Source organism: Megalobrama amblycephala, linkage group LG7 (genome assembly GCF_018812025.1).
Source record: "Megalobrama amblycephala isolate DHTTF-2021 linkage group LG7, ASM1881202v1, whole genome shotgun sequence".
In the NCBI taxonomy this organism is placed as follows: domain Eukaryota; kingdom Metazoa; phylum Chordata; class Actinopteri; order Cypriniformes; family Xenocyprididae; genus Megalobrama; species Megalobrama amblycephala.
Genome location: NC_063050.1, coordinates 9,990,826 through 10,017,615, shown reverse-complemented (window position 1 = coordinate 10,017,615; position 26,790 = coordinate 9,990,826). Strand labels below are relative to the sequence as shown.

At 38.1% G+C, this 26,790-nt stretch overlaps 2 protein-coding genes across 4 annotated transcripts in view; both read right to left on the bottom strand.

Annotated features, from left to right (window-relative positions):
* The window catches only part of LOC125271244 (polymeric immunoglobulin receptor-like), a 477,349-nt gene that overhangs the window by 292,470 nt on the left and 158,089 nt on the right, over positions 1-26,790 (bottom strand). The window lies entirely within an intron of this gene.
* Positions 5,029-6,534, bottom strand: LOC125273098 (CMRF35-like molecule 5). Its single transcript, XM_048198366.1, has 3 exons — positions 6,421-6,534; positions 5,991-6,311; positions 5,029-5,366 (listed from the first exon to the last, which is right to left on the bottom strand). The coding sequence occupies exons 1-3, from the start codon at positions 6,458-6,460 to the stop codon at positions 5,029-5,031; spliced, it is 699 nt and encodes a 232-aa protein (XP_048054323.1). The 5' UTR covers positions 6,461-6,534.

Genomic DNA, 26,790 nt, shown 5'->3' with positions numbered 1-26,790 from the left:
TCTAACGGCCGCTGATTGGCTCTTATTTAGAAGGCGGGACTTATTCCGCCATATTGCGCGTTACTCTTTCTCCCATTCAAAACAATACGAGTGACACGTCTTGTGTTATTCTATAGTCTTTGGCATTAGTTAAGCGTGAATTAATGCATATTAGTGAACATGTATTGTAAAGTGTTACCGATGTATTAATATTATTCTATATTAATCATTTATTGACAAAAGAATGATTATTTGAATGACAGAATTGAATGGTTATGCTCTTTCGCTTTGGCTGAATAGGCTACTGACCATAACAGTCCATTCTCTCCATTGCTCTGCACATATAAGCAAAAAGGTTATAAAAGAAATACTAGCTCCACCCTAATGCATGCGTAACTCCATCTACCTGAGAAAAGAGTCACTGCGGATGGTATACATTCATTTTACATTTATAAGACATCAAAGAACTTAATCATTTTTGATTTATATACAATACAAAGTAATGAGTTTTAAAACCGTCAAAACACTGTTTACAAATGTTACATAAATATTAGAAGAATAATTCACTTAAAATATGCTGCAGTGTGACACACTTCATCTAAAACTAAAATATACACTTAATATACACCAAACAATCACCCTCCGGCCGTTATTCACTGGATATGGAGATATCAGAGTAGTTTTGACTAGTCAGAGGGGTTTATGGGTAAGTGAACAGCGCTGTAGACTACAGTTGTTCTGGTGTCTGTGTGGTTCAGATCAGAATGAAGGTCCGTTTTACTGACGGTCACATAACTGCAGGAAACTTGAGTCACCTGAGAACAGACACAATTCATTCAAATAATTAAACATCTTATTCAAATCAAAAAGGTGGATGTGTACAGAAGCATGTGAATTTCTGTTCAAAGAGGCTCATTTTACAGTATTTGGTTGAACAGAACTGCAGAGTATCTGCATTATTGATAAAGCTTCAATGTCATTACACACTTGAGAAAGACACTAAACCTGTTGCCTATAGCAGTGTGTGTGCAGTAGAGCAAGTAGAAGTGTTTATGATTGATCATGATGACTTACCTCATCCCCGGAAAATCCTGAACTCAGATCAGTTTAGAAGGATAGCAGGAGAAGAGAAAACAAAAACACATCAGCCCACAGTATCAAACATCATTGTAGAAGCTCATTCATTCATACAGATTTACTGAAAGTTCTTGCACAATAAGAAACAAAACAAAAAAATAAACACCGGTCAAAAACTGTGTTGCTCCGTCTTTCATTCATAAAGAAAACACGGCAATCTAAAGTAAACGTCAATTCTTCAAGGCACTTTAAAGGGTTAGGTTGAACCACTGCAGTCACATTGACTATTTAACAATGTTTTTACTACTTCTCTGGACCTTGAGAGTGATCATTTCATTGCTTTCTATGGAAGATAAAAAACCTATAGGATTTCATCAAAAATATCTTAATTTGTGTTCTGAAGATGAATGAAAATATTGCGGGTGAGTAATTAATGACAGAAATGTTAATGTTATGAAGTGACAAGGAAACTTTTTGCACGCAGAAACAAAACAAAAGTAATTTTATTCAACAATTTTTCCTCTACCCTGTCATTCTCCTACACAGTTTATGTTCAGTGTTGCCAATTTAGGGATTTTGTCACTAGATTTAGTAACTTCCCCACCCTTTTGAGAAAGTCTTATTTTGCTCACTGATCTATTCATATTTTTATAGATCAATGGATTTGCTGTTATGATGTCATCTAGTGACATCAGTTTTAGCTACTTTAAATGAAAGCAGTTGAAGACTCAATGCAGTGCTTTTGTGTTTGATGCCATCTCTGTGGCTCCTGTGTCAGCATCACACGTGTCGTGCTGCTCACGTGACCAGCACTGGCCAATGATGAGCCTGCGTTCTGATGTAAACACGGAAGCATTGCATTGCATTCACTGTGTAGAAGACTGACAGGGAAGATAAAGTGTTTAATTTTTTTTTTTTTTTTTGCTGCGCATAAAAAGTATTCTCATCATAACATTAAGGTTGAACCACTGCAGTTACGGCGACTGTTTTAATGGTGTCTTTAGTACCTTTATAGACCTTGAATATGGTAATTCTGTTGCTTTCTAAAAAACCTCTTGGACTTCATCAAAAATATCTTAATTTGTGTTCTGAAGATGAACGAAGGTCTTATGAGTGAGGAACAACATGAGGGTGAGTTATTAATGACAGAATTTTCATTTTTGGTTGAACTAACCCTTTAAAGAAGGGGTGTCCAACACTGCTCCAACACACCTGTCTGTAATTATCAAGCAGCCCTGAACACCTTGAATCAGATTATGGCTGGTTCAGGTGTGTTTGATTCAAGTTGGAGCTAAAGGCCCCGTTTACACGTACATGGTTATTTTGAAAAACGGAGACATTTCCCTTCGTTTGCGCCCTTCGTTTATACGCAAACGGAGAATTCGCCTCTGAAAACGAGTCTTTCTAAAAACTCCGGCCAGAGTGGAGATTTTGAAAATCTTCGTTTGCACGTTTGCATGTAAACTGAGACAAACGGGTGTTTAGGCAGCCAACGTCACAGTATGCGCCAGAGCTCGCACCTATGTCAAAAAGTGCGACCTATGTTTACATGTGATCATAGAAGCGTTTAGAGTAGCAGTCGCATTTATGTTGGTGCAAACTCTTCTCGTGTGTTTGCATTTGCAAATACAGCTGCTCCATTATGTCGAGGAGCAGAGACGAATGAGTGCTCGGAGATCAGCAATTTTGCAACAACTTCGAATCACTTCAAGAGGAATTCGGGATTCTTTTTCGGGATTCTGATTGGCTTACGTGGGCTTGAGCTGCTCGTTACACTCTTGACGTCATATATACACGGGTACGTGTAAATGAACACTTTTCTGAAAACTGACATATGTGTGCACGATGTTATTTTTGAAACCGGAGAGGTTGAAATGTCCGTTTATGAAAATAGCCGCCCATGTGTAAACGTAGCCAAAATCTGCAGGACCGTTGCTCTCCAGGACCAGTATGGTGGCCGAGAGAGCTCAACACGCTGCAAATGAAGAAAACACATGCAAATAGAAAAAACACCAGCAAATAAAGAAAACATCTTCATCAGTTTGACAACACATGCGCTGCAAAAGTTCACAACACTTACAAATAATGAAAAGCGCTGCAAATAGGACTGCTCATAATCAGAATGTTAACAAACAAAACGAAAAAACTCACCTTTCAGGTGCACACCACCTAAGAGTAAACATGAACAATCCCAGCCAGCGGTCCCACCAGACAGGTACGTCAATGTGTTCCCTATAACATTTTCGTTGTGGTCTGTGCCAGTCTCGGCGCCAGGACAAACGATTTGGGGGATATTATTTTTCGTTAAAATATTATTAATAAATGATTAATAATAAATAATATATATTTTTTAATAATTTACTTGATTTTATGTCTCAAATCCCAGTCAATTATTCACTGCAGAAAGTGAAAGTAAAAACTCAGCGACGAGAGCTTTACTTCAACATGTTCTGATAACTATTTAACCTTAATTTATTTCTTAATTTCTCTTGTGGCCCATACATATTGAAAAAAATGAGAAGAGATATAGGTGTTTTTTTTTTTTTTTTTTTTTTTTTTTTTAAGTAACACCTATATCTCTTCTCATTTTTTTCAATACGTATGGGCCACAAGAGAAATATTAAGAAATAAATTAAGGTTAAATAGTTATCAGAACATGTTGAAGTAGAGCTCTCATTGCTGAGTTTTTACTTTCACTTTAGCTGAGTTTTTCTAATTAGCTAATCTAATCGCGTCGGTTATGCATGAGGCACTATAAATTATTGCAGGGCAAATTAAATTATTATTTTAATTCTAAAAGTAGCCTAATCATTATCGTCACCATCATCATCATCATTCAGATCATCGCAGAAGGACTTGAGATCGCTGGGCCTGGTATGTGCTATTTGCAGCGCGTTTCACTATTTGTAAGTGTTGTGGAATTTGCAGCGCGTGTGTTGTCAAACTGATGAAGATGTTTTCTTTATTTGCAGCGCGTTGAGCTCTCTCGGCCACAGTAGACCAGGGTTGAAAACCCCTGCTTTTAAGGCAAACCAAAATAAAACAGAGCAAACCATTACAGAATAAACAGGGGGGTGCTCACCAAATGTACATAAATAACATAAACCTAAATGAATAAAAAAAATAAATAAATAATAATTATAGAACAGTTCAAAAGCATCATCACCATCATGTCTGTCTAGTGAAGGCCAGTAGAGGGCGATGATGATCTTTACTTTCACTTCAACACACTTTAAACTGTCTGTGATGAATCTGAATCTCACGTAGAGGGTCATTCAGTATTACAAACTGATGAAAAAATAGCAAAGATATGAAACTGTAATCACCGTGAGCCTCTTTATTCTTTCGTACGGCCACTAGAAACATCAGGACACCAATTAGGAGCAAAACCAAAACAGAAATGAAGATCACTGAAGAGCCTGAAAACACAAGAGAAAGAGGATTTTAATGATCAATGTGAGATTCAAACAAGAAAATATGAAGAGGTTTTAGTACAGTAATATTTACCTGTTATTGTTGATGTTGTATCAAGTGAAGTCAATGTGATTTCTGTGATCATTTGAGTTTTCACTGATGATGATGATGATGGTGGTGATGATGATGATGATGATGGGGGTGATGATGATGATGATGATGGGGGTGATGATGATGATGATGGTGGGGGTGATGATGATGATGATGAAGGATATGGTGTATTCAGGTCATTTGTCTCTGTAATAACAGTAATGTTTTCACAGTATCATAGAGATGCCAGTAAATTAATGTCTCATGCAGAAAATTAACTTCTGTTTTTGCACATTGAAAATAAACCACAGAGAGCTTCTGTAAACTTTCACACATTCACATTTGCTGACACATCATCACCCTGATACAGCAGCAAAAACACTCAGCTTCAGTTTCTAGTTACTTTAAAACAATCAAGATGTTTAAACAACAACATGAATCATATAAACCAATAATTGTAAGTAGTGATCATTTCTCACCTGTAACACTGATCAGGACTCGTGTGATGAAGCTCTTGTGTCCTTGATCAGACTGAACTCCACACCAGTATTCTGAATCTTGTTCAGTCACATGACTGATGCTTCCCATCAGGAGCTGCTCTTCTCTGTCATCATACAGCTGGATCTTTCCCTCAGGACTCCATCTTCTGCTCTCCTTCACAGACGTCTCTTCAGCACAGAGATCAGCTCCAGATCTCCAGCAGAGAAACTTCACATCACTAATGTGGGATTGTGGGTATTTGCAGCTGATGTTCACAGATCCTCCTGCAGCAGCTGATAGACTGATGCTCTTCACACAACAATCATCTGTTTCAGATCCAAATCAAGTGCAGCAATGTTACAATGACCACATATATTCATGGATTCTGTCAAATAATGCAGAAATGAATGAAAGCGTCTCACTGTCTCTGATGATCAGATTAAACCCAGAGAAGAAACTGTATTCTTCAGAAACTTTGACTGTAATCTGATATTCTCCAGAGTCGTTCTCATTCAGATCTCTGATAAACACACGTAAGAGACCTGCAGATCTGTCATCCTGAACGGAGAATCGTCTGTCCTGTTCCCATCCTGCTGCTCTGTTAGTGTTTATTACAGTAAAACATTGACCTCCAGTTTTACAGAAATATTTCTCTTGGTACACGTGTTGCATCTCATATTTGTAGTTTATAATGACGTTTCCTCCTGAATATCCTCTCACACTCCTGACTGGTTGACCTGTTGAACACAGTAGGGGTCATCTTCATTTAATGACAAACACAGACATACACACACACACACACTGGGAGTTAAAGAAAGTCAGTGTATTTGCCCTCATTACTGATTTTCTGGCATCATTTAGGGGTTACATATGAACTGCAGGATTTACATCAGTATTGTTATCGTGATGTTGTGGAGATCATCATGGGTTTGAGGCTCTCAGTTACTCACCTCTTATAACCTTCAGATTCACTTCAGTGTAGGAATCAATTTTTGCATATATATCAGTTCCACACCAGTACGTGTCAGAATCCTCTTCACTCAGATCTCTGATGGTCACAGTGAACACTGCTGATCTTTTGTCGTCATACAGAGAGAATCTTCCAGAAGGATCCCATTTATATTTCTCATCAGTCTTGATTTGGTCTTTGCAGTCTGACCACTGTCCTTTACAAAAATACTTTTTATTTGCTGTATATCCTCTATCATATTTGCATGTGATCGTGACTCCTCCTCCTGAATATCCCGTCACACTGATGGAGCTCACGACTCCTACAACAAACCAGCTAATACATTCATAAGACTGAACAGAAATTAACTTTCAAATATTCCACGAAATCTGTGCTGTTTTTAGTGATTTACTCTGAGTTCAGATTCTTACCAGGAATCATCAGCAGAGTGAAAGTCAAGATGATCTTCATTCTTCTCTCTTATTAAACAATCTTCTCTGTTGTCAGTAGATTCAGTTCTTCTGAAGCTCTCGATGTGTGTTCAGATGAGGTTTGTGTGTTTCTTTCCTGGTTACATGTTTAACATGAAGTGCTGAATGTGACGGAGACGCCCACTTCCTCTGAGAGAGAGAGAGAGAGAGAGAGAGAGAGAGATGTTAATGAAGAGAAACTCAAGCTAGTACTTCACACATGGTTTACATGAACACACAGAACGCAGAGCTGTAATATTCAACAGACGACAAATAAAGAGAAAGCGACTGCTGCTGCTGGCATCTTTATTCCAAGTGAAACACAAATTACTACACCTCTCATTAGCAAATGCACTTAACTTTATACAATCTATTATTGCCACCTGCTGGACTAAATAGCATCCTACCCATTGCATTCATTTTCCTTAGATTTTTTAAGATGACAATTTTACATCATTTACATTACATAATTAACAACAATTCACAACAGCCTGACAGCAAATCAAGCAATCAATTAACAGTCCATTTTACAAAATCGAGAAGATCAAGAAGCATGACCTGAAGATGTACAGCCCCCAATCCATCATGGGAAAGATGTGGGAAAGAAAAAAAAAACAAGGAAAGGTTCCATGCTAAGGATCTCCTTTAACCTCTTACATTCTTGATCATGTACAGAAGCCCACACAAACTCATTTTGTAACAGCTTTCTCATATGTGTGGGTTTTAGCTGAAATATTTGGCAGGAATTTTCCAGGATGTTTACCATACCTAAGGCACACAGATCCCCCATCTTGTCACAAGGTGGAGGTGTAACGGAGGCCAGCTAGTGAGAGCTCTGCAGGTAAACTGAATAGGACCGGAGGGGTTACATTGGTGCCGTGACCCGGATGGGACTGATGTTTAGGGGGGTGAGTGTAACGGAGGCCAGCTATTGAGAGCTGTTGTTAGTGCACCCAACCTCCATGCCGGAGAAGCCGGTTTGAGTCCCACTTGGAGCAGGGCAAGTAGGACCGGAGTGGTTACATTGGTGCCATGACCAGGATGGGAGTGAAGTGTAACTGAGGCCAACTATTGAGAACTGTGCAGATAAATCTCACTCCCCTGATTTCAAGAGATGCACTAGTGACTGACCTTAGAGACTGCGGTCTTTTGCGTCTTGGATGGAATCGGTCTTACGAACTTTCAGCATTGTGTCAGTTGATTTAGATATTATGTGTGAGGTAGAGAGAGTGCGAAGACGGTGCTTACTTTGAGAGAGCTCGCGCGCACGCGGGAGGAGCTCTCTGCTCGTTCTGTCCGTCAGCGCAGCAGTCGTCTCCCTCCTTCATTTTACAGTCGAATGGTGGCTAGAACGGCTCCAGGTTCAAAGGTCAATACGGAGTGGATTAATCTGCGTTATTTTTTTTAATGCGTTATTTTTTCTCAGATTAATTAATCGAAATTAACGCGTTATTTTGACAGCCCTAATATATATATATATATATATGCGAACACTCTCTAGACCTTCAATAAGTTTGAAGAAACCTTCAGAAAGGTTTCCATGGCTCGATGAAAAATCTCGGGAGCTGACTTGATCCCAAATGTAAGTTGAAGAAAACAATATCATCCAAAGGGAGTGTTAAATGTACAATATTTGCAACTCTCAGAATCCAGTCAGATCTGCCATCACCCATGAGACATATCTAATTTACTAAAAAAAACTTGGCAACCAACATTTCACTAATGATCTGTTCACAGGTGTGTATCTGGTATTGTTCTCTATTGATGTTATTATTAAGGTCTTTAGGATCTAAGCATTCTCTTAATTCACCACACTCTCAAATCACTTTTTCACACAACTTATGGAGTTCACCCAATCTGTAGGTTGTTCAGTCCGTTGTATGACTCCTAACTGTGTCATGCTATCCAATTCTTGCCTCAAGATACCCTATACCAACAGTATTTTAAAAGAGGTTTCACACTGTTCCCTTTCAGTCGGTCACTTGTATTGTTACGTCAGACTGACCGATGAATTGGGGATCGGACCAATCTACTTTGAGTGTAAACTAAATGAGCCAATAGACATTGCCATGCGATCTTCGCATCCGATGCTCCGCCCTACTGTGCAGGTATAAATAACATAGCAGATGCATCGCATATTTGCTTTGCGCTTCGGAGCCGAGCGGTTCTACTGTTCCTGCTCTGCAATCTGTCTGAGAGAGTTTATTTAGACAAGTTTGTTCTTCAGGAGGAAGCCTATTCAAGTTAATGTTCATGAGTTCACACTTACAAATGATTAGATCAGGGGTGTCCAATCCTGCTCCTGGAGGGCCACTGGCCTGCAGAGTTTAGCTCCAACCCCAATTAAACACATCTGAACCAACTAATCAAGGTCTTACTAGGCATACTAGGGCCCGTCCACATGGAGACGTTTTTAGGTGTATACGCAAAAAAATTGTATCATATTGGCATTTCATCCAGACGGATCTGGCGTTTTGGGAGCATGAAACTGCTATTTTTTGAAACCGGGTCCCAGAGTGGATGAATCTGAAAACGACACCCTTGCCAATCCATATATTTTGTGAAAATCAGACACCGCTACATCACGTAACAACAACAACAATAGCGACTACATGCTTGTGTTCATGCTGCAAAAGCTACCAAGCCTATTAGCTTTACTAAAATAAAGCTTAATTTCTAAGCTTTACTAAAGTTTGTATACAGCACGCAAGGTTTACGCGCATGATCCATATCTTATTCTCCGATTTCAGTCTATCTCTGTGGCAGAATTACAGCGCCACATACTGATCTGGCATGTATACTACATCGTTTTGAATCGTTTCAGTGGTTTTGTGTGTACACAGATATTTCTTGAGATGAGGAAAAAAAAAAGATCAGATAGGGAAAGCTCTGGCTTTGTGTGGACGTAGCCCTAGAAACTTCCATGAAGGTGTGTTGAGGCAAGTTGGAGCTAAACTCTCAGGGGCCCTCCAGGATCGAGTTTGGACGCCCCTGGATTAGATAAAGATTGCTGTCCAGGGGAGAACTCCAAGCTCAGAATGTCGTTCAAATACAGAATACTCCCCTGTATCTTTGGTTAGGATAGTAACCAGGCAAGTGTGAGGAGACGGGGTGGTGGAGGGATGCAGAAAAAAAAGTCATATTTTTAGGCCTCCTCTTATGCTGCTTAGGTAGATCATTTGAACATGCTCCTCCCAAACTTTGTTAATTAAACATCAATTAGTGTAACAGCACTGAAAGCGGCAGCCGTGAGCTGACAAAAACAGCTCTCCAGTGTTACGCCTTCAGTGATGTTCTTTCAGGTTGACCGATGTTGCGCCTTCAATGAGAGTGAGAGCACATAGTGGGTTGCGCTAAATTCCTACTGTGTGCCGCGGCCATCTCCCTGTGCGCTTCAGCACCAGAGAGATCTAATTCCTGAAAGAGCTTAAACGGTGTGACCCTGCATCTTCAAGATGTCATTCAAACCGTGTGTTTCTGGATGTGGTCGTTTGCCTGGCTCCGTCTGACGGTCATGATCACTGTCTCACGTGCTTGGGCCTTAGGCACACTGAGGAAACATGACCATCCCAATGTTGCAGTCGAGACTCAAGTCCCTTTGCTTATTCCCTGATGTAGTCCTTCTTCTGGGTTACCTCAGAAGAAGCCTACTTTGGTTAATAGCCTTGGTGTCCTAAGGATTACAGTAAGGAATACCACGCCGAGTCAACCTCCTCGCCTATCTGAGGATAATTGATCACTCACACATCAGTATTCAACAAAAACCTCACTGCAGATGGTTTACATGTATTTTATTGAAGATGCTGAGAAACATAAATTTGATTTACAGTAAAATACATACAAAATAAATACAGTATTTTACAATGGGTAATATAAACCAAAAACAATATATAAGTTATATGAAGTAAACAATAAGTTATATAAATTAGGTACATAAATAATGCTGGGAAGTTGATGTCCTGCAGTTTGACATGCTCCATCTGAAACTATATTAATAAAGATACTATATTAAGTATTTTTTACCTCGAATGTGTTTGTACTACTAGCAAAAAAGACAACAGGGAGTTGAAAACATGAAATAAATGGTGACTCTCATGAATGTATTTTACTACCCATAATCAAACAATCACAGTCCGGCTGTTATTCACTGGATGTGGAGATATCAGAGTAGTTTTGACTAGTCAGAGGGGTTTATGGGTAAGTGAACAGCGCTGTAGACTACAGTTGTTCTGGTGTCTGTGTGGTTCAGATCAGAATGAAGGTCTGTTTTACTGACGGTCACATAACTGCAGGAAACTTGAGTGACCTGAGAACAGACAAATCAACAAAGGTGGATGTGTACAGAAGCATGTGAATTTCTGTTCAAAGACACTAATTTCTTAGTATTAGGTTGAACAGAACTGCAGAGTATCTGCATTGAGCTGATAATAATTGAGCATTATTGAGCTTGATAATTAAGCTTCAATGTCATTATACACATGAGAAAGACACTGCACCTTTTGCCTATAGCAGTGTGTGTGTGTGTGTGTGTGTGTGTGTGTAGAGCCAGAAAAAGGGTTTATGATTGATCATGATGTCTTACCTCATCCCAGAGAAATCCTGAACTCAAATCAGTTTAGAAGGAGGGTAGGAGGAGAGGAAACAAAAACACATCGGATTAATTAACACATCATTAAATTGTGCATCATCTCCACATTCAGCATCTCTCTCATGTCTGTCTAGTGAAGGCCAGTAGAGGGTGATGATGATCTTTACTTTCACTTCAACACACTTTAAACTGTCTAAGATCAACTAACGCGGAAAATAAATAAATATTTGACAATGTAATCACCGTGAGTTTGTTTATACTTTCGTACGGCCAATAGAAACATCGAAACACCAATTAGGAGCAAAACCAAAACCTCAGAAATGAAGATCACTGAAGAGCCTGAAAATACAAGAGAAAGAGGATTTTAATGTTCAATGTGAGATTCATACAAGAAAATATGAAGAGGTTTTAGTACAGTAATATTTACCTGATATTGTTGATGTTGTATCAAGTGAAGTCAATGTGATCATTTGAGTTTTCACTGATGATGATGGTGATGACGATGATGGATATGGAGTATTCAGGTCATTTGTCTCTGTAATGACAGTAATGTGTTCACAGTAACAGAGACACAAGTACATGAACTGCTGCTGTTTTACAGATGTGTATCAAATGATTATCTTCTTGCATCTCATATATGAAGTTTATAAAGACATTTCCTCCTGAAAATAGTTTCACAGTCATGTACACAACAATATATAGTGCTTTAAAGTTTTCTATATTTCAAAGTGTGTGTATATACTGAAAAAAACAGCTTTATAATAAACTAGTGTAATGCTAATATATTTGTAATGATCTGAAATTGTATTGGAAATGTAAATGAAGCACAATAAAACGGTGCTTCAAATATTCTCTAACTGTAATTCAAGAAGTACTGTAACTGTACTAACTAATTTAAAGAAATACATTAAATTGCACTAAATGCACTTACAATGGGTCTATTGAAATACATTTATAATACTTAAAATTGTTTCAAAATAGTACATTTAATATGCAATTAGTATAGAATATTTTTAACATATTAAGTGTGTCCAATAAAAGCACAATTTAAATATATTTCCTTTTCATCTGGGAGGTGTCTACTGTTAATATATTAATTATTATTAATTTTTAATTTTTTTTTTTTTATGTGGTCATAGAATGAGTAAAGATGTTGATGGAAACAATAGTGACTGTTGGGATACGGAAGGAACTGTCCATTTGCAGTTAGTGAAGGCTGCACTAAAATGTCACAATGACAAAGTTACAGTGAATATTGCACTAAATTATATGATATATGTTACAATATATGTAACAATTTTGAAAAATATATATAAACATATACGTACAGAATATAGAAGTTTGCTGAATGTTTATTCTGAGTGCATCAGTATCTCAGAGCATAATCAAAATACAACTTTATTAATACCAGCCGTTTCTGTCCACTAATAAAAGAGGTAAATCTAATATCAAGAGTAGGTTGTTTGTTTTCATCTACTTTTTGCTCCACTGGAATTTTGGCTTTAGCTCGTTTGATACTCTTTTAATGTTTTTTTATGACTTCATTCTATACTATTTCTATATCTTCTAAAATTGGTTACTAATAAAATATTATGCAATAATGAATTATATAGATATATTGGACCCACTTTATATTAAGTGGCCTACTCTGTACTTACATTTAAATTAATCATTTGATACAATGCACTTATTGTGTACATACATGTTTTTACGTTGTACTTATATTTTAAAAATACCTGCATGTAATTAAATCTGTAATTAATTTCTATAATTACATTTATAATTACACTGTCGACCCATCCCTTAACCCTTACCCCTACCCTTAATCCTACCCATACCACCAAAGCTTTCCCTAACCTTACCCGTATCTCACCTCAATAGCAGCAAATGTGTTTTGCAATTCAATATGAACACAATAAGTACATAGTACTTATTTTTTGATGTAAGTACATAGTAGTTAAGGCCACCTAATATAAAGTGGAACCGATATATTTAGTATATATAAAGTATACAACATGAATTAATTTAATTAATATAAAAAAATACAGTCACTCTCTTGTCATTATTTGACTTGCTGCAGCAGTCTAAGCGGCAGGTACCTTTTTTTTTTTTAGCACAGAACGTGACATCACTGTTTACTGGTAAAGAATGATGTCATTCACACATTCACTACCCAGAATTCTCTACTTTTATGAGTTACACATGTGAATGGCAGTAATTACCCAGTCAACAATTTCACACTCAGTCAACAGCACACTCACTGTGTGCTCATACTATAGCCACAATGTGAGGTCACCCAAGATAGAAATTTTATTGGACGTGGACTCCAACATCACTCGTTTCAGCTGCGCAGCTCAGACCAATAATAGACAACGCGACATGAGTTCAGAGCAGAGGGCCGTTCTCAATCACACAACAACATTTCTACACAGCACTGTGAAGAAAGTGCTTGAATTCAGTACAGAATTAAAGGTGATAGAGAGGATTTTTTCGCCGACTGAGAATCCAAAGACTGTTAGTGAGTTTTTGAAATGAGCGCATGCGTAAGAACAGCCCCCCTCCTTCACAACACATTTCGAGGGAACGCCTCCCAAAACTCGTGCACGAGTATTGGAACACGAGTGTTTACCACCGGCATTCGCTGTGTCGTGTTAGTGGATTCATTATGTCGGACTCACCGCAGGTAACTCATAATCTGCAGTTGTTACTCCTGTCTCCTGATAAAAACATTGCATGCGGCGCCTGTGGAGTGTGGAAAGTTACTGGAGCGCGCAGCCGCGCTTGTCTCTCGCAAGGACCGTCATGGCAGTGATTGGCAAGTCAGAGGGCCAATCGTTTACGCGATGATCGCGTAAACGATTGGCTGATGTTTTTAAGGCCCTACCTCGTGCACAGATGATGTATATTAATATTATTACTTTCAGTGCACCTAATAAATAGTCTTTCATCAGTTAGTAAAGACAGTTTCAAGTAATATTGCAAAAATGTATAAAACAAAACATCCTCTTTACCACCTTTAATAACATCCTCGTGAAACCTTCTCTGTTAAACCACATAGATCAGATAAAACAGTGCTGATGTGGAAACTGGTTGATCTGTGGTTTTACAGAGAATTCTGTCACGAATGTTACTTAAATGCTTCTCACAACATTTCACAGAGATGTTATTTTGTGGTGATTTCAAGCACTTTCTTCACAGCGCTGTGTAATCTGGAAACCATGATAAACATTGTTCCGCTAACACTAACAGAAATAACTGTGGCAGAAATGGCCTAATGTTTTCGAGTGCTTTTAAATGCTTCACACAACTTTTCCCAACACTTCAAAGCTTTAAATATTGCCCAATTTGAAAGTTATTTTTAATAAATAACTTGTGTTCATTTTGATGCATTCATTGTGTTTATGATTTTAACTTAGTAAATGTGTCATGAAGGTGATCTGTTAACAAGCCGAATCAAAGGAGAAAATCACCATCATGGAGATTAGGTTTTGCTTTAGTTGAGCTCTTGACCCTTGACTTTTTAATATTAGATTTTGTTTGGCTGTTTTAACTGAGTTATAACAGCCAGACAAGCAAAGAGAAAAGATAATCAGGTGGTGTTGGTTATGTTTTCACATAATCATTATTTGACCTGAATCACTGAACTCATTTAGAGCCCAATCTCTGAGTTAGATTTACATTATTGATTACAGCAGCACTGTGATTCTACAGCAGAAGATCAGCTTTATCAATATAATCTGAAGGATTTCTCAAAAGTTGTTGTGTCAGTGAATGTGTCAAAATGAACACAAGTGTTGTCCCAAAACACAAGCACTGATGTGTAAGTGATGTTTTTTGACTGGACTTGACAAAGAGACCATTGCAAATTTGGTCTTCATGTAGCACAGGTGTTTTATTTTGTTGTTGTTTTCCTCTTTCCTTCAATGATTCTGTCTGTTAACAGCAGGTGTTCATCACTACTGCTTTATTCAACATTTTCTAGTGATGGGCGATTTCAAAACACTGCTTCATGAAGCTTCAAAGCTTTACGAATCTTTTGTTTCAAATCAGTGGTTCGAAGTGTCAAAAGTCAAGTGATTTCAGGAAACAAGGCTTTGTTAAGTCAAAAGTGTTTCGAAATGTTTCAAAATTTTAATGGTTCACCACTGGGGGGCGATGATCTCTGTGAACCCATGAAAGCATGCTGCCACCGCAAACTCATTTTAGGCCACAAAAATCAGAAATTATGATTATGGTGGTCAGGATTTGCTTTAGTTGGGCAGTCTGACTCTTGATGTTTTAACGCTGCTATGTAGTAATGCAAACAGCAAGGGAAATTGTTATCAGATGATGTCAGCTACTTGATGACAATAAGGATATAATTATCACACAGTGTTAAGATCAGCTGATCATATGTGTTATGGCCTATTCATTTTAGATTATTGATTATAGTATTGCCTCTACTGCGCGAGATCCAACAATGTCTTAATTAGAAAATCTGTATGATTGATGACAAACACAAACCTCAAGAATCAGTATAATCTCAATAATGGTGACTTGCTTTATGCCACAATGCATTCTGGGAGCCACTGATGAGTTTTGCATGATGCATCCAGAATGCATTGCATTCGTTATTGAGATTCACACACTGATTCTTGAGGTTTGTGTTTGTCTCAGTGAAGGGGCTTACACGTTTTTTTTTTTTTTTTTCTTGAATCCTCGATATCTTCTGATTAAAATGTTGCTGAATCTCATGCTGTAGAATCCCAGGATTGTTAAGACCATGTGAAATTGTCAACAGAGATAAGACTCTGATTGAATTCAGACCGCTACATAATGATAATATTTTTATTATCAACAAGTAGCCAACATATTTGATCACATTTTCTCTTGCTGTTCTTGCAACATCAAACAGTTACAACTATGGTGGCCGAGAGAGCCCAACTAAAGCAAACACTGTGATTCACAATGGTGACCAAAATATTACTTTCAAACAAACTTGAATATCTAACAACAAAACAACTTCTGCACACATATTACAGAAATAAAATCAATCTTGTTTGTAATAATTGAAGCTGTTAATGCTGTTTTGGGAGTTGTTAAATGGTGATAGAGCTTGACTTCTGATTTTAACGTTCAACTAAAATTTGACATCTGGACAGCTGAATGTTGGAGTATTTTGAACATGCAAATGAATTTGTGTGTTCTAGCGCTTGAATATTTGCAGTGGAAAGGCTTAAACTTTCATGATTATGCAGCACTGACCATCAACTGTACAGAGCATTGTTCATGTTCATGTTCCCACAACATTGCATTGTTAGAATTCATAAAAATATTACCAGCCATCTGGCGACTGACACAGTTTCATATTGTAACGAAGCAGGACTGAGGCAGGGATCCAATTGCAAGATTTATTAAAAGTGAGCGTGGTCGTACAGGCAGGGTAAATCAGGAGCAAACAGGAACAGCAAGGGATAGGCAGAATCGTAGTCAGGAAACAGGCAATGGTCAGGCTAGGCAGATATCACTCACAAAACAGTATACAAGGCAAGGGTCAGGACAGGCAGCAATGGGTCGATAACGGGAAACAGACTGGCAGACAGGATAAATGCTCAGAATTGTGACACAAGGTAAACAAGACTTCGCGGTGAGGTGGTGTGTGTGAAAGTCCTTTATAGTCCTGGTAATGAGCTGCAGCTGTGTGTGGTGATTAGTGTGGAGTGATTGTGGAGTGAGTGCAGCTGATAAGCCGGGAGGATTATGGGAAGTGTAGTCCAGGAACTGACAGGAACAGGTGGTGATCATAACACATATACTTGCCAACACAGATTTTTACTCACATTTTGCACTTGGCAAGTATTAATATTAGGCCCTGCTTGGGCACATTTGCAGGACAAACTGTAAGGTAATTTAAAACTCAACTCACCTCACCTCAGACCAAAGTAGCAAACCCAACTGCCGTAAAACATGAGGAACAAGACAGAGGAAGTCACTACACAAGTCTGTGTATGGCGATGGTGTCACTTAATGATCCAGGATCAGTGATCCTTAGCAGTTGTATTTCCAATTTAAGCTGAAATATGGGACTGTCCCGGGAAAAAAAAAAAAAAAAAAAACTGGATGTCTGGTCACCCTATCTGTCAATGTTATCAATAAACATGTTTAGGATGTTTTTTTATAAAATGTTATCCTACCTTTTAGGAGAATATTGTGTAGCAAAAATAAAATTAGCTATACTGAAAACATTACAAGAACATTCTCAGAACAATAAAATATCGAGCTGGGGTGACCTCACATTGCGGCCATAGTATGAGCATACAGTGAGTGCGCTGTGAGGTTACATTTAGATCACATTGTGGCCACATGATAAGATCCCTGAATTGTTGACTGGGTACAATCAGTGTTGAGTATTGTGATGTTGTGGAGATCATCATGGGTTTGAGGGTCTCAGTTACTCACCTGTTATAACTTTCAGATTCAATTCAATGTATAAATCTGCACCTATAAAGATATCAATTCCACAGTAGTATGTATCAGAATCCTCTTCACTCAGATCTCTGATAGTCACACTGAAGACTGCTGAACTTGTGTTGTCATACAGAGAGAATCTTCCAGCATCAACCCATTTATCTTTAATATCAGTCCTGATGAGATCAAAACATATGATCAAAATGTCACGTCTACAAAAATACTTCGGATTTGCTGTATATTCTTCACCATATTTGCATGTGATCGTGACTCCTCCTCCTGAATATCCTGTCACACTGATGGAGGTCACGACACCTACAACAAACCAGCATCTTAATACAAGACTCTATTCATAAAACTGACAAGAAACAAACTTTCAAATATATTAGAACTTTATCTAAGTCAGTATAACATCATGAAGTGAAGTGAAAGACTCTCCTCGTCAAATCTGTGCTGTTTTTAGTGATTTACTCTGAGTTCAGATTCTTACCAGGAATCATCAGCAGAGTGAAAGTCAAGATGATCTTCATTCTTCTCTCTTATTAAATGATCTTCTCTGTTGTCAGTAGATTCAGTTCTTCTGAAGCTCTCGATGTGTGTTCGGATGAGTTTTGAGTGTTTCTTTCCTGGTTACATGTTTAACATGAAGTGCTGAATGTGACGGAGACGCCCACTTCCTCTGAGAGAGAGAGAGAGAGAGAGAGAGAGACAGAGAGAGAAATAAATAAAATAAAATAATAATAATAATAATAATAATAATAACATCATAGTATTTATAAGCATTGGAGAGGAAAATTTAATAGTTGGATAGTTGGAGGATGCCTTCTTTTTAATATGATATACACCCTTTAGAGCAGGAAATCAAGTCCTCTAAAGCACCCACACCACACCTAAAAATAATTTCAACAGGAAACTTTAATCTGGCTGCGAATGAGCTGAAAGCAAAAGCAATGACAGTTTTCTACATTATACAATTCAAAATGAAATTCCAATTCAAACCTGGCTACAAATACCAAATTTGCAAAAGCATCCTAAAAGAAAAAATAGCAGGAACAAGCCCTTACAGGACAAAAATATATGGGAATATACTGCAAAATATCATACTACATAATACATTTCCATACTAGTGTTTTTTTTAATATACTGGCTATATGGCTATATATTGATACATAACATATTTAGAAATGAAGACAAACATAGCATTACTGTACATGTAATATTCATAAAGTTTTATCCTTTAATTTGTACATATATTGCACAAACATATTCCCATATAAATGTGAATGTATTTAAATACATTCACAGAATGACTTACAGCAGATTTCTAGTTTCCTTTCAGTCAGTCAGTCACGTTTGACGTCACACCAGTGACTGACAATTTGGGAATCGTGCCAGAGAGACAAATCAACTTCAAATGTTTAACTAAATGAGCCAACTTGATGCCCTAGAGTCTTCCATGAGCAGGAGAACCCGTCCAGACCCCCACCAAACCTGGCGACAAGCGTAAGAGCAAAAGGCTCTGAGACGGGCAACCCAGAGATGGAAGGAGCAGCTCTTCAGGATGGTGTCCGACTGCTCCCTCCCCAGGAGGAGGGTCGGGTGGAGAATCTTTTGTTTTGTTTTGTTTTTTTGTTCCACCGCTGGCTCTACAGCCCAAATTTTCAAAGAAAGGGCAGTCTCCTCTATCACAGGACACAGAGAGCTGTGGACGGTTCAGAACCATACCACTCTCATCCTCCTCTATTGTCAGCAGGCAGCAGCGGGCGGTTAGAGAGCACAACCAAGCATTCTCATGCACCCTCTGCCCAACCATGGAACCAGGTAACTGTTGCACCGCTCACTCAGACCCCGCTTCAGGCCACCACGAAGCTTCCTGTCCAGGTCCCTTGCTGCCACACCATGGGTACGTCTGAGGTTTCCCTTGGTCTTGCTTGCACAGTCTCTGAAAGCCTGGCTAGCGCTCCCCAGCCCATCTCGCAGGCTCCTTCGGACCATCAGACTCAGCTATGCGATTCAGTTCGCCCGGCGTCCCCTCAAGTTCAGGGGCATCCAGTTCATCTCAGTGAAGGCTGTCGATGCTCATGTCTTGCATATGGAAATCACAGTCCTACTGGCAAAAGACGTGATAGAGCAGTCCCTACTTCATTGTATGTAAGAAAGGCGGTGGGTTACGCCCAATCTTGGACCTGTGAGTTAACCGAGCCCTTTACAAGCTACCGTTCATAATGTTGTTGCAGAAATGCATGTACACGCAATCTTCCTGTATTTGTCACATTTTTTGCTACACTAAATTTGTTAAAGGTGCCCTAGAACTTTTTTTTAAAAGATGTAATATAAGTCTAAGGTGTCCCCTGAATGTGTCTGTGAAGTTTCAGCTCAAAATACCCCATAGATTTTTTTTTTTTAATTCATTTTTTTAACTGCCTATTTTGGGGCATAATCAGAAATGAGCCGATTCAGGGTGTGTGGCCCTTTAAATCTGGTGCTCCACACCCCAAGAGCTCGCGCTTGCCTTAAACAACATAAAAAAAAGTTCAGACAGCTAATATAACCCTCAAAATGGATCTTTACAAAGTGTTCGTCATGCAGCATGTCTAATCGCGTAAGTACTAGTGTTGTCAAAAGTACCGGTACTTCGGTACCAAGTCGGTACTGAAATTTTGAAAATGTGACGATACCCACATTTCTATAGTACCGGTAGTACCGAGAATCCGGGTATATTCGGTACCGTACCCACTGATAGGGCTGTGCCAGTATTTACGTGAATATGACACGAGTGAAGCACAAAGCTTTGTTTACAAAAGATATAATAGGTTAGAAATTAAATGTGACATCGCAGCCATGGAAACATTTTGGTTCATGCCGAATGAGAGGTATAGGTGAGTCCATACATTTAAGCTTTATATTCTGCTTTGCCAATCGCGATCTTGGTCACCTGATTATCAGAGAATTTAACAATATTCCATTAGTTATTCCACTGAACATGGAATCTCTCTTTCTTTTCACAAATCTTCACTCACGCAGGGGATTATAAATGTTTCTTTCGTTCGCATTTAGGCCTATTAGGCTATTCGCATTCTTTACTGTGGTAAAGTAGAAAAACACCGTAGGGCAGAAACCTTTTTGCTTGCACATCAATTTCTATTTAACAAAGTTTGTGCTTGTTATTAGACTTTATAAGGCGCGTTAAGTTTATTTGTATAGCGCGTTTCACACACGCTAGTGATTTTTTACTTTCGTTTTCTCTGGCAGCGCTAAATCAAACATAGCCTGAATGTCTTGCCCCTACGGAGGATAAAACACGCTCTTCAGACCTTTTACAACAAGTGTCAGTTGCTCGTAACATCAGGAGAAAACATGAAGATATTATTAAAGAGAAATGGTCTCTTTCCTGCTCGTGTCCACATCCCTCTCAAAGCGCAGAGCAGTAGGCCATATCAAAGACTATAATAATGGGACTTTGGCTATATGACGCATCTTTGTGTGGAAATAAAAAAATATAAATAAAAATTAACTTTCTTATTATTTAGGTTACCATTATTTACCGATATTTATTTCATAGTTTTATAGGCTGTAGTGTGTTGTTTCTCTGACGGAATCGCTAAAATAAACACGCAGGACCAGCATAGGCCCAGCATGGACCAGCACATGACCAGCATAAACCAGCTCAAACCAGCATACCAGCTTCAAAACCTACCTTACCAGCATATGCTGTTTTTTTCCAGCTGTACAAAATGGATATTTGAGCATTTATTTATTTTTTTCAAAATTTATTTCATTGAGGTAGCCTATACATACACACACAAACATACACACATGCTCCAAGTCATATGTAATGGTTTTAAAATAGGCTATATAAAATAGTAAAATAGTTCAAACAGATTTTGCTGTGGTACCGAAATTGGTACCGAGAACCGTAAAATTTTCATGGTATAGGTACCGACTACTGGGATTTTGGTACCGTGACAACACTAGTAAGTACAGTGTTTATTTTGATGTTTACATTTGATTCTGAATGAGTTTGATAGTGATCCGTGGCTAACGGCTAATGCTACACTGTTGGAGAGATTTATAAAGAATGAAGTTGTGTTTATGAATTATACAGACTGCAAGTGTTTAAAAATGAAAATAGCGATGGCTCTTGTCTCTGTGAATACAGTAAGAAACGATGGTAACTTTAACCACATTTAACAGTACATTAGCAACATGCTAACGAAACATTTAGAAAGACAATTTACAAATATCACTAAAAATATCATATTATCATGAATCATGTCAGTTATTATTGCTCCATCTGCCATTTTTTGGTATTGTTCTTGCTTGCTTACCTAGTCTGTTGATTCAGCTGTGCACAGATCCAGACGTCCTGCCCTTGTGTAATGCCTTGAACATGGGCTGGTATATGCAAATATTGGGGGCGTACATATTAATGATCCCGACTGTTACGTAACAGTCGGTGTTATGTTGAGATTCGCCTGTTCTTCGGAGGTCTTTTAAACAAATGAGATTTATATAAGAAGAAGGAAACAATGGAGTTTGAGACTCACTGTATATCATTTCCATGTACTGAACTCTTGTTATTTAACTATGCCGAGATAAATTCAATTTTTGAATCTAGGGCACCTTTAAGTCTGAGCAGAAAAGAGTAGAGACTAGGATCTATACTGCAGCAGTTTTATTAAATAAACGTTTTCAACAGTACTGGCGTCGCACCAAATTCTGTGACCATCAAATTCTGTGACTGACCATAGTAGGCGGTGTTGTCACCTTCACTCCTACTATCACAAGAGTGTCTACTATGGTCAGAGAAATCAATAGGCAAACACAAATTCAATAACTGACAATTAACAGAACAAATAAGTATACATGCACAGGATAATGATAAACTTGACACAAGCGAGAAATATAACTAGTAACAAAGAAAATAAGTTAGAACATAGTTAGAAACCATTAACACCAAAGAGACATGAACTAAGAACCAATGAATGAAATGAAAATCAAAATAAGAGTCCTTGAACAGAAATCAACAAAACTGGATGTGTCCATACTCCTTATACAATAAATAACACTCCTTAAAGGCACAGTATGTAGGTTTTTGCTGCTAGGGGTTACTTATTCAAAAGCGTCTTGGTGTTTATATGGTTTCTACAAAATAAGACCAGAAATCGACGGTAACATGCGTATGTCATTGATAGGCAACGCATGGACAAGGTCCGTGTCCTAGTTAAAATTGCTGATTTTTCTGGATTTAAACATTCTTGGAAACATTTGGGATAATCTAAGTACACAAGTCAAGAAAATATATAACACTGTTCTAGTGTTTTTTTGATATTTTAATACAAATATCTTACACATTGTATCTTTAAACAAAAACTACACCAAAGAATCAGGATATGCAGCATCACCTCGATGATGGATGTCAGATGGAGGGAAGGATTGGGGTGATGAGGGGGTGGAGAGATGGAGTGGTATGTCTTGACAGAGCCTGAGGGATAAAGACCCGCAGCGATACCTTAGGCAGTACAGTGCAGGGTGGAGAGATGGAGGCGGAATTAGGAAGGCTGGAGACAAAGATGAAGCCAGAGGGCTGAAAAAGCAGAGTGACGCCACTGGACCGGATGGTCAAGGTGGAGTCGGAGGATCCAAGGACCATGGTAAAGCCAGTGGGAGTGAGGAACCTGGTGGAGCAGAAGGAAGTCCATGGTGGAGACAGCGTAATCACAGAACAAGATGGAGTCTTAAAAACAAGGGTCTCTGTGTGAAGCTGGAGGGAAGGAGGTGGCAATGCTGGGGAACTTGACAAAACCAGCAAAGAAACTGGAGGAATCAGTGAAGGAAGCAGAGTTTGGGAACCGGATGGGACCAGCAAAGCAGGCGGAGCTACATGAAACTTAATGCCTAAGACAAGGTTCAAATATTCAAACATTTAGTTGATTTACATCCTTTGCTGTGGTTCATCAAGCAGTGAGATGATTGACAGTAGAGTATTCACTGTAATCCTGATTATTCCTGAAACTGACACTGTCAGGACAGTCTGATTCCTTGTGGAAATTCACCACTGTGTAATTCAGACCCTCAGTAGATGTGATGTGGCACTGAGAGTCTCCAGTGGCTTTCTGAACTGTAGCGTAAACAGAGTTAGAGTAATCAGAGGGGTTTGTGGGTAATTGGGCAGTGGCATAAACAGTGTCAGAAGAATCAGAGGGGTTTTTGGGAAACTCAGCAGTGGCATAAACAGTGTTAGATGAATCAGAGGGGTTTGTGGGTAATTGGGCAGTGGAATATAGAACGTCGGAGGAATCAGAGGGGTTTGTGGGTAATTGTATGTCTTTAATCTCCTCATAATCGCAACCAGTGTGAGAAACCTGAGAAGAGACAGAGAAATTATTTACAGCTCTGAAGATCTTCAGGATGGAAGGCATTAGACATTAATATCATTTTATTCAGTAACTGGACTCACCACTTCATGATTTCCTGGTCCAGTCTGAGACGACAAATCACCACCTGCCAAAAACAATTATTCCTAATTTATTTATAATGCATTTCAACACTGATATAATAACAAATAATATAATGCAGAAAACAAATCTTTGTTTTAAACTCAGTATACACAGCAAAATCCCTGGTGCTAAATTAACACTGCCAAATGTTTCTAGGGGTCCACAATTCAGAGAGTTAAAAACTAACACTGAAGAAGTTAATTAGATAATTAAGTGATTAATTAAGTGCCAAGAGACAACATAATAATTATATATTTTCTCACTGCTAATGGTTTGCCATAACAAAAGTGTCGTACAGCAGCCAAAGAAAAACTAATGCAAATAAAGTCAAGGGTCAAGAGTTCAACTAAACAAACACTGATCACAATGATAGCGACTAAATGAAACAATAAATCATCAACATCTAAACCTCTGTTAATTCTCAATAAGAGCTTCTGTAGATGAGTGACAGAAATAAAGTCTGGTTAGTTATAGTGAAGCTGGTAATGCTGCTGGTGGAGTTGTTGAATCAGATCTTGAGAGATTAACCCCCGGTTTCACAGACAAGGCTTAAACTAGTCCTAGACTAGATTGCATGTTTGAGCTATTGTAACTGAAAGAAACTTGCACTGACATATCCTAACATATATCAGTATCATTGTTTTGTCTCAAGATGCACAAGATAGTGTTTTTCTAGTGAAGGTTTATAAAAGCTACTTAAATGCCTTAATTGAACCAAGGCCTAATCCTGGTTTATGCTAAGCTCTGTCTGTGAAATGGGCTTTAATGTCTTTGTATCTTCAGTTGATTTTATCTAAGCCTGTGGCTAGAAGTCAGTTGCAGTTCTTTTGTTTCTGCTTGTTAACAGCAGGTGTTCATCACTAATGCTCAATCATCACTTAATTAATCAGTTACCTAATTATCTACAACACTGCTTCAGTGTTAGTTTTTAGCACTGTAGAGTGGACACATATAGACTCAGAGAGGTCTTAAATGAACACTGCTCTTTGTCTATATGTGTAGAGAGTTTCTGCATCTAAAGAAGAAAAGGTTTTACCTTGAGACTGACGCTTGTTGAAGATATACAGTAATAAGAGTCCAACGACGATAAGAACCAGAAGAACCAGAACCAGGGAGGTGATCAGAGAAGAGCCTGAAAATACACAACAAAATAATCAGAGAATCTAATAATCTTGGTTAAATCTAAAAAAAGGTTCATGGGCGTAGCTTGACATTTGGAATAAGATTGGCCAGATCATGATAGTGGGTTTGCAGGATTCACATTGTACTTGACCCGTTTAAATAACAGTCTTGTCTCATGCTTGTGTAGTTGTGCGTGTAGCTGAATGTACCAGCCAGTTTGTCCTAAATAAAGTTTTTGGACCATATAGGCTATGACTCAACTTTTAAAAACGCCAAATTCTTCACTCAAGTTAACACGTTTTCCAACACAGTTTGATGTTTAGATTTTTATTTAGTAAATTTAGTATTGATCTGGCACCACAAAGAGGAATTGACCCAGGAAAAATGCTGCTAAAACAGAGATATTGAGGTTTAAAGAGACAAGAACACAATGTCAAATACTGTGAAAACCCAAAAAACATACCACAACACTTTGCTATTGAGGATGGAAATGCAGTATCCATCCTCGTTAAGAGTTATAAGTTATATTGTCTTTCAACCAGTGAATTCACCAGCCCAACAAGAAAGATTGAGTCGTCATTGTTGTTAATATTAACAATTTAAACAATTTAAAATTAATATTAAATTATTAAATTAATTATTAAATAAGTATTCAATTCAAATGTATTTTATAATTTTGAGTTGAAAATATCATGTATTTTTTAATAATATATTATCAGTTATCAGCAGGCCTCTTCACAAGCTACACCAATTAATCATGTTTGTATTTCAGCACAAGATCACCTGCTGATGTGTTTAAAGACGCCAGTGATGTAGAAGATCTGGAAACGCCTGTGAACGGTGAAGATCTGACTGATGAGAAAGAAGCAGATGATGATGATGATGATGATGATGATGATGATGTTGTTGTTGTTGTTGTTGTTGATGATGATGATGATGATGATGATGATGATGATGATGGTGATGATGTTGTTGTTGATGATGATGATGATGATGATGATGATGATGAAGTTTCTGGAAAATGAAACAATGAATTTATAAACGACACTTTTTTTCACACCCAGAACTTGTCATCTCGTTTCTCATGATACAGACGCTTGTTACTGACGTCATTCACACATGCACTACCCAGAATTCATGTTTGCTAACGAACAGACACTTAGAAAATAGAATTGAAAGCTGTTAGTTTGATTTCCCAGAGCTTAAACCTGTGGTTTCTCAGTGCAGTACATAGCAGTGTCACTGGGTGAACACCCTTAACTGCAGCTAACTATAGTACAAGTGTGGTAAAATGACTTACAGCAGTATAAACCTGCACTTCTACTGTATCCAGATGACCACACCTGAACTACAGTTAAAAACTGCTGTAATAATGTGTCCAAATTACCACAATAATACTGCAATGCCAAACACTGTAGTGATACGAGATTACCACATAAACTTTCAAACTGCATCCAGATCTTCATGCATTCACACACCCCTGTAGTTTATATGTATTATATGTATATATAGATCTAGACAGTGAAAAAAAACTGCCATTTATAAACTTAGAGGATGTTTCGTTCTGTTCTGTTGCATGAACAGAAATGAGTACAGTATATGAATGTGATATGAACAAATAACCATATAGCTGTTAGTGTTACAATATTAGAGCAGTCACATTTAAAGTTTGAA

Coding starts and splice junctions, on each gene's coding strand:
- LOC125273098 (XM_048198366.1), bottom strand. CDS start 6,460: ATGAAGATCATCTTGACTTTCACTCTGCTGATGATTCCTG. Junction 6,312..6,420: donor CACTCTGCTGATGATTCCTG/GTAAGAATCTGA, acceptor GGTTTGTTGTAG/GAGTCGTGAGCTCCATCAGT. Junction 5,367..5,990: donor GAATCTGAAGGTTATAAGAG/GTGAGTAACTGA, acceptor GATCTGAAACAG/ATGATTGTTGTGTGAAGAGC.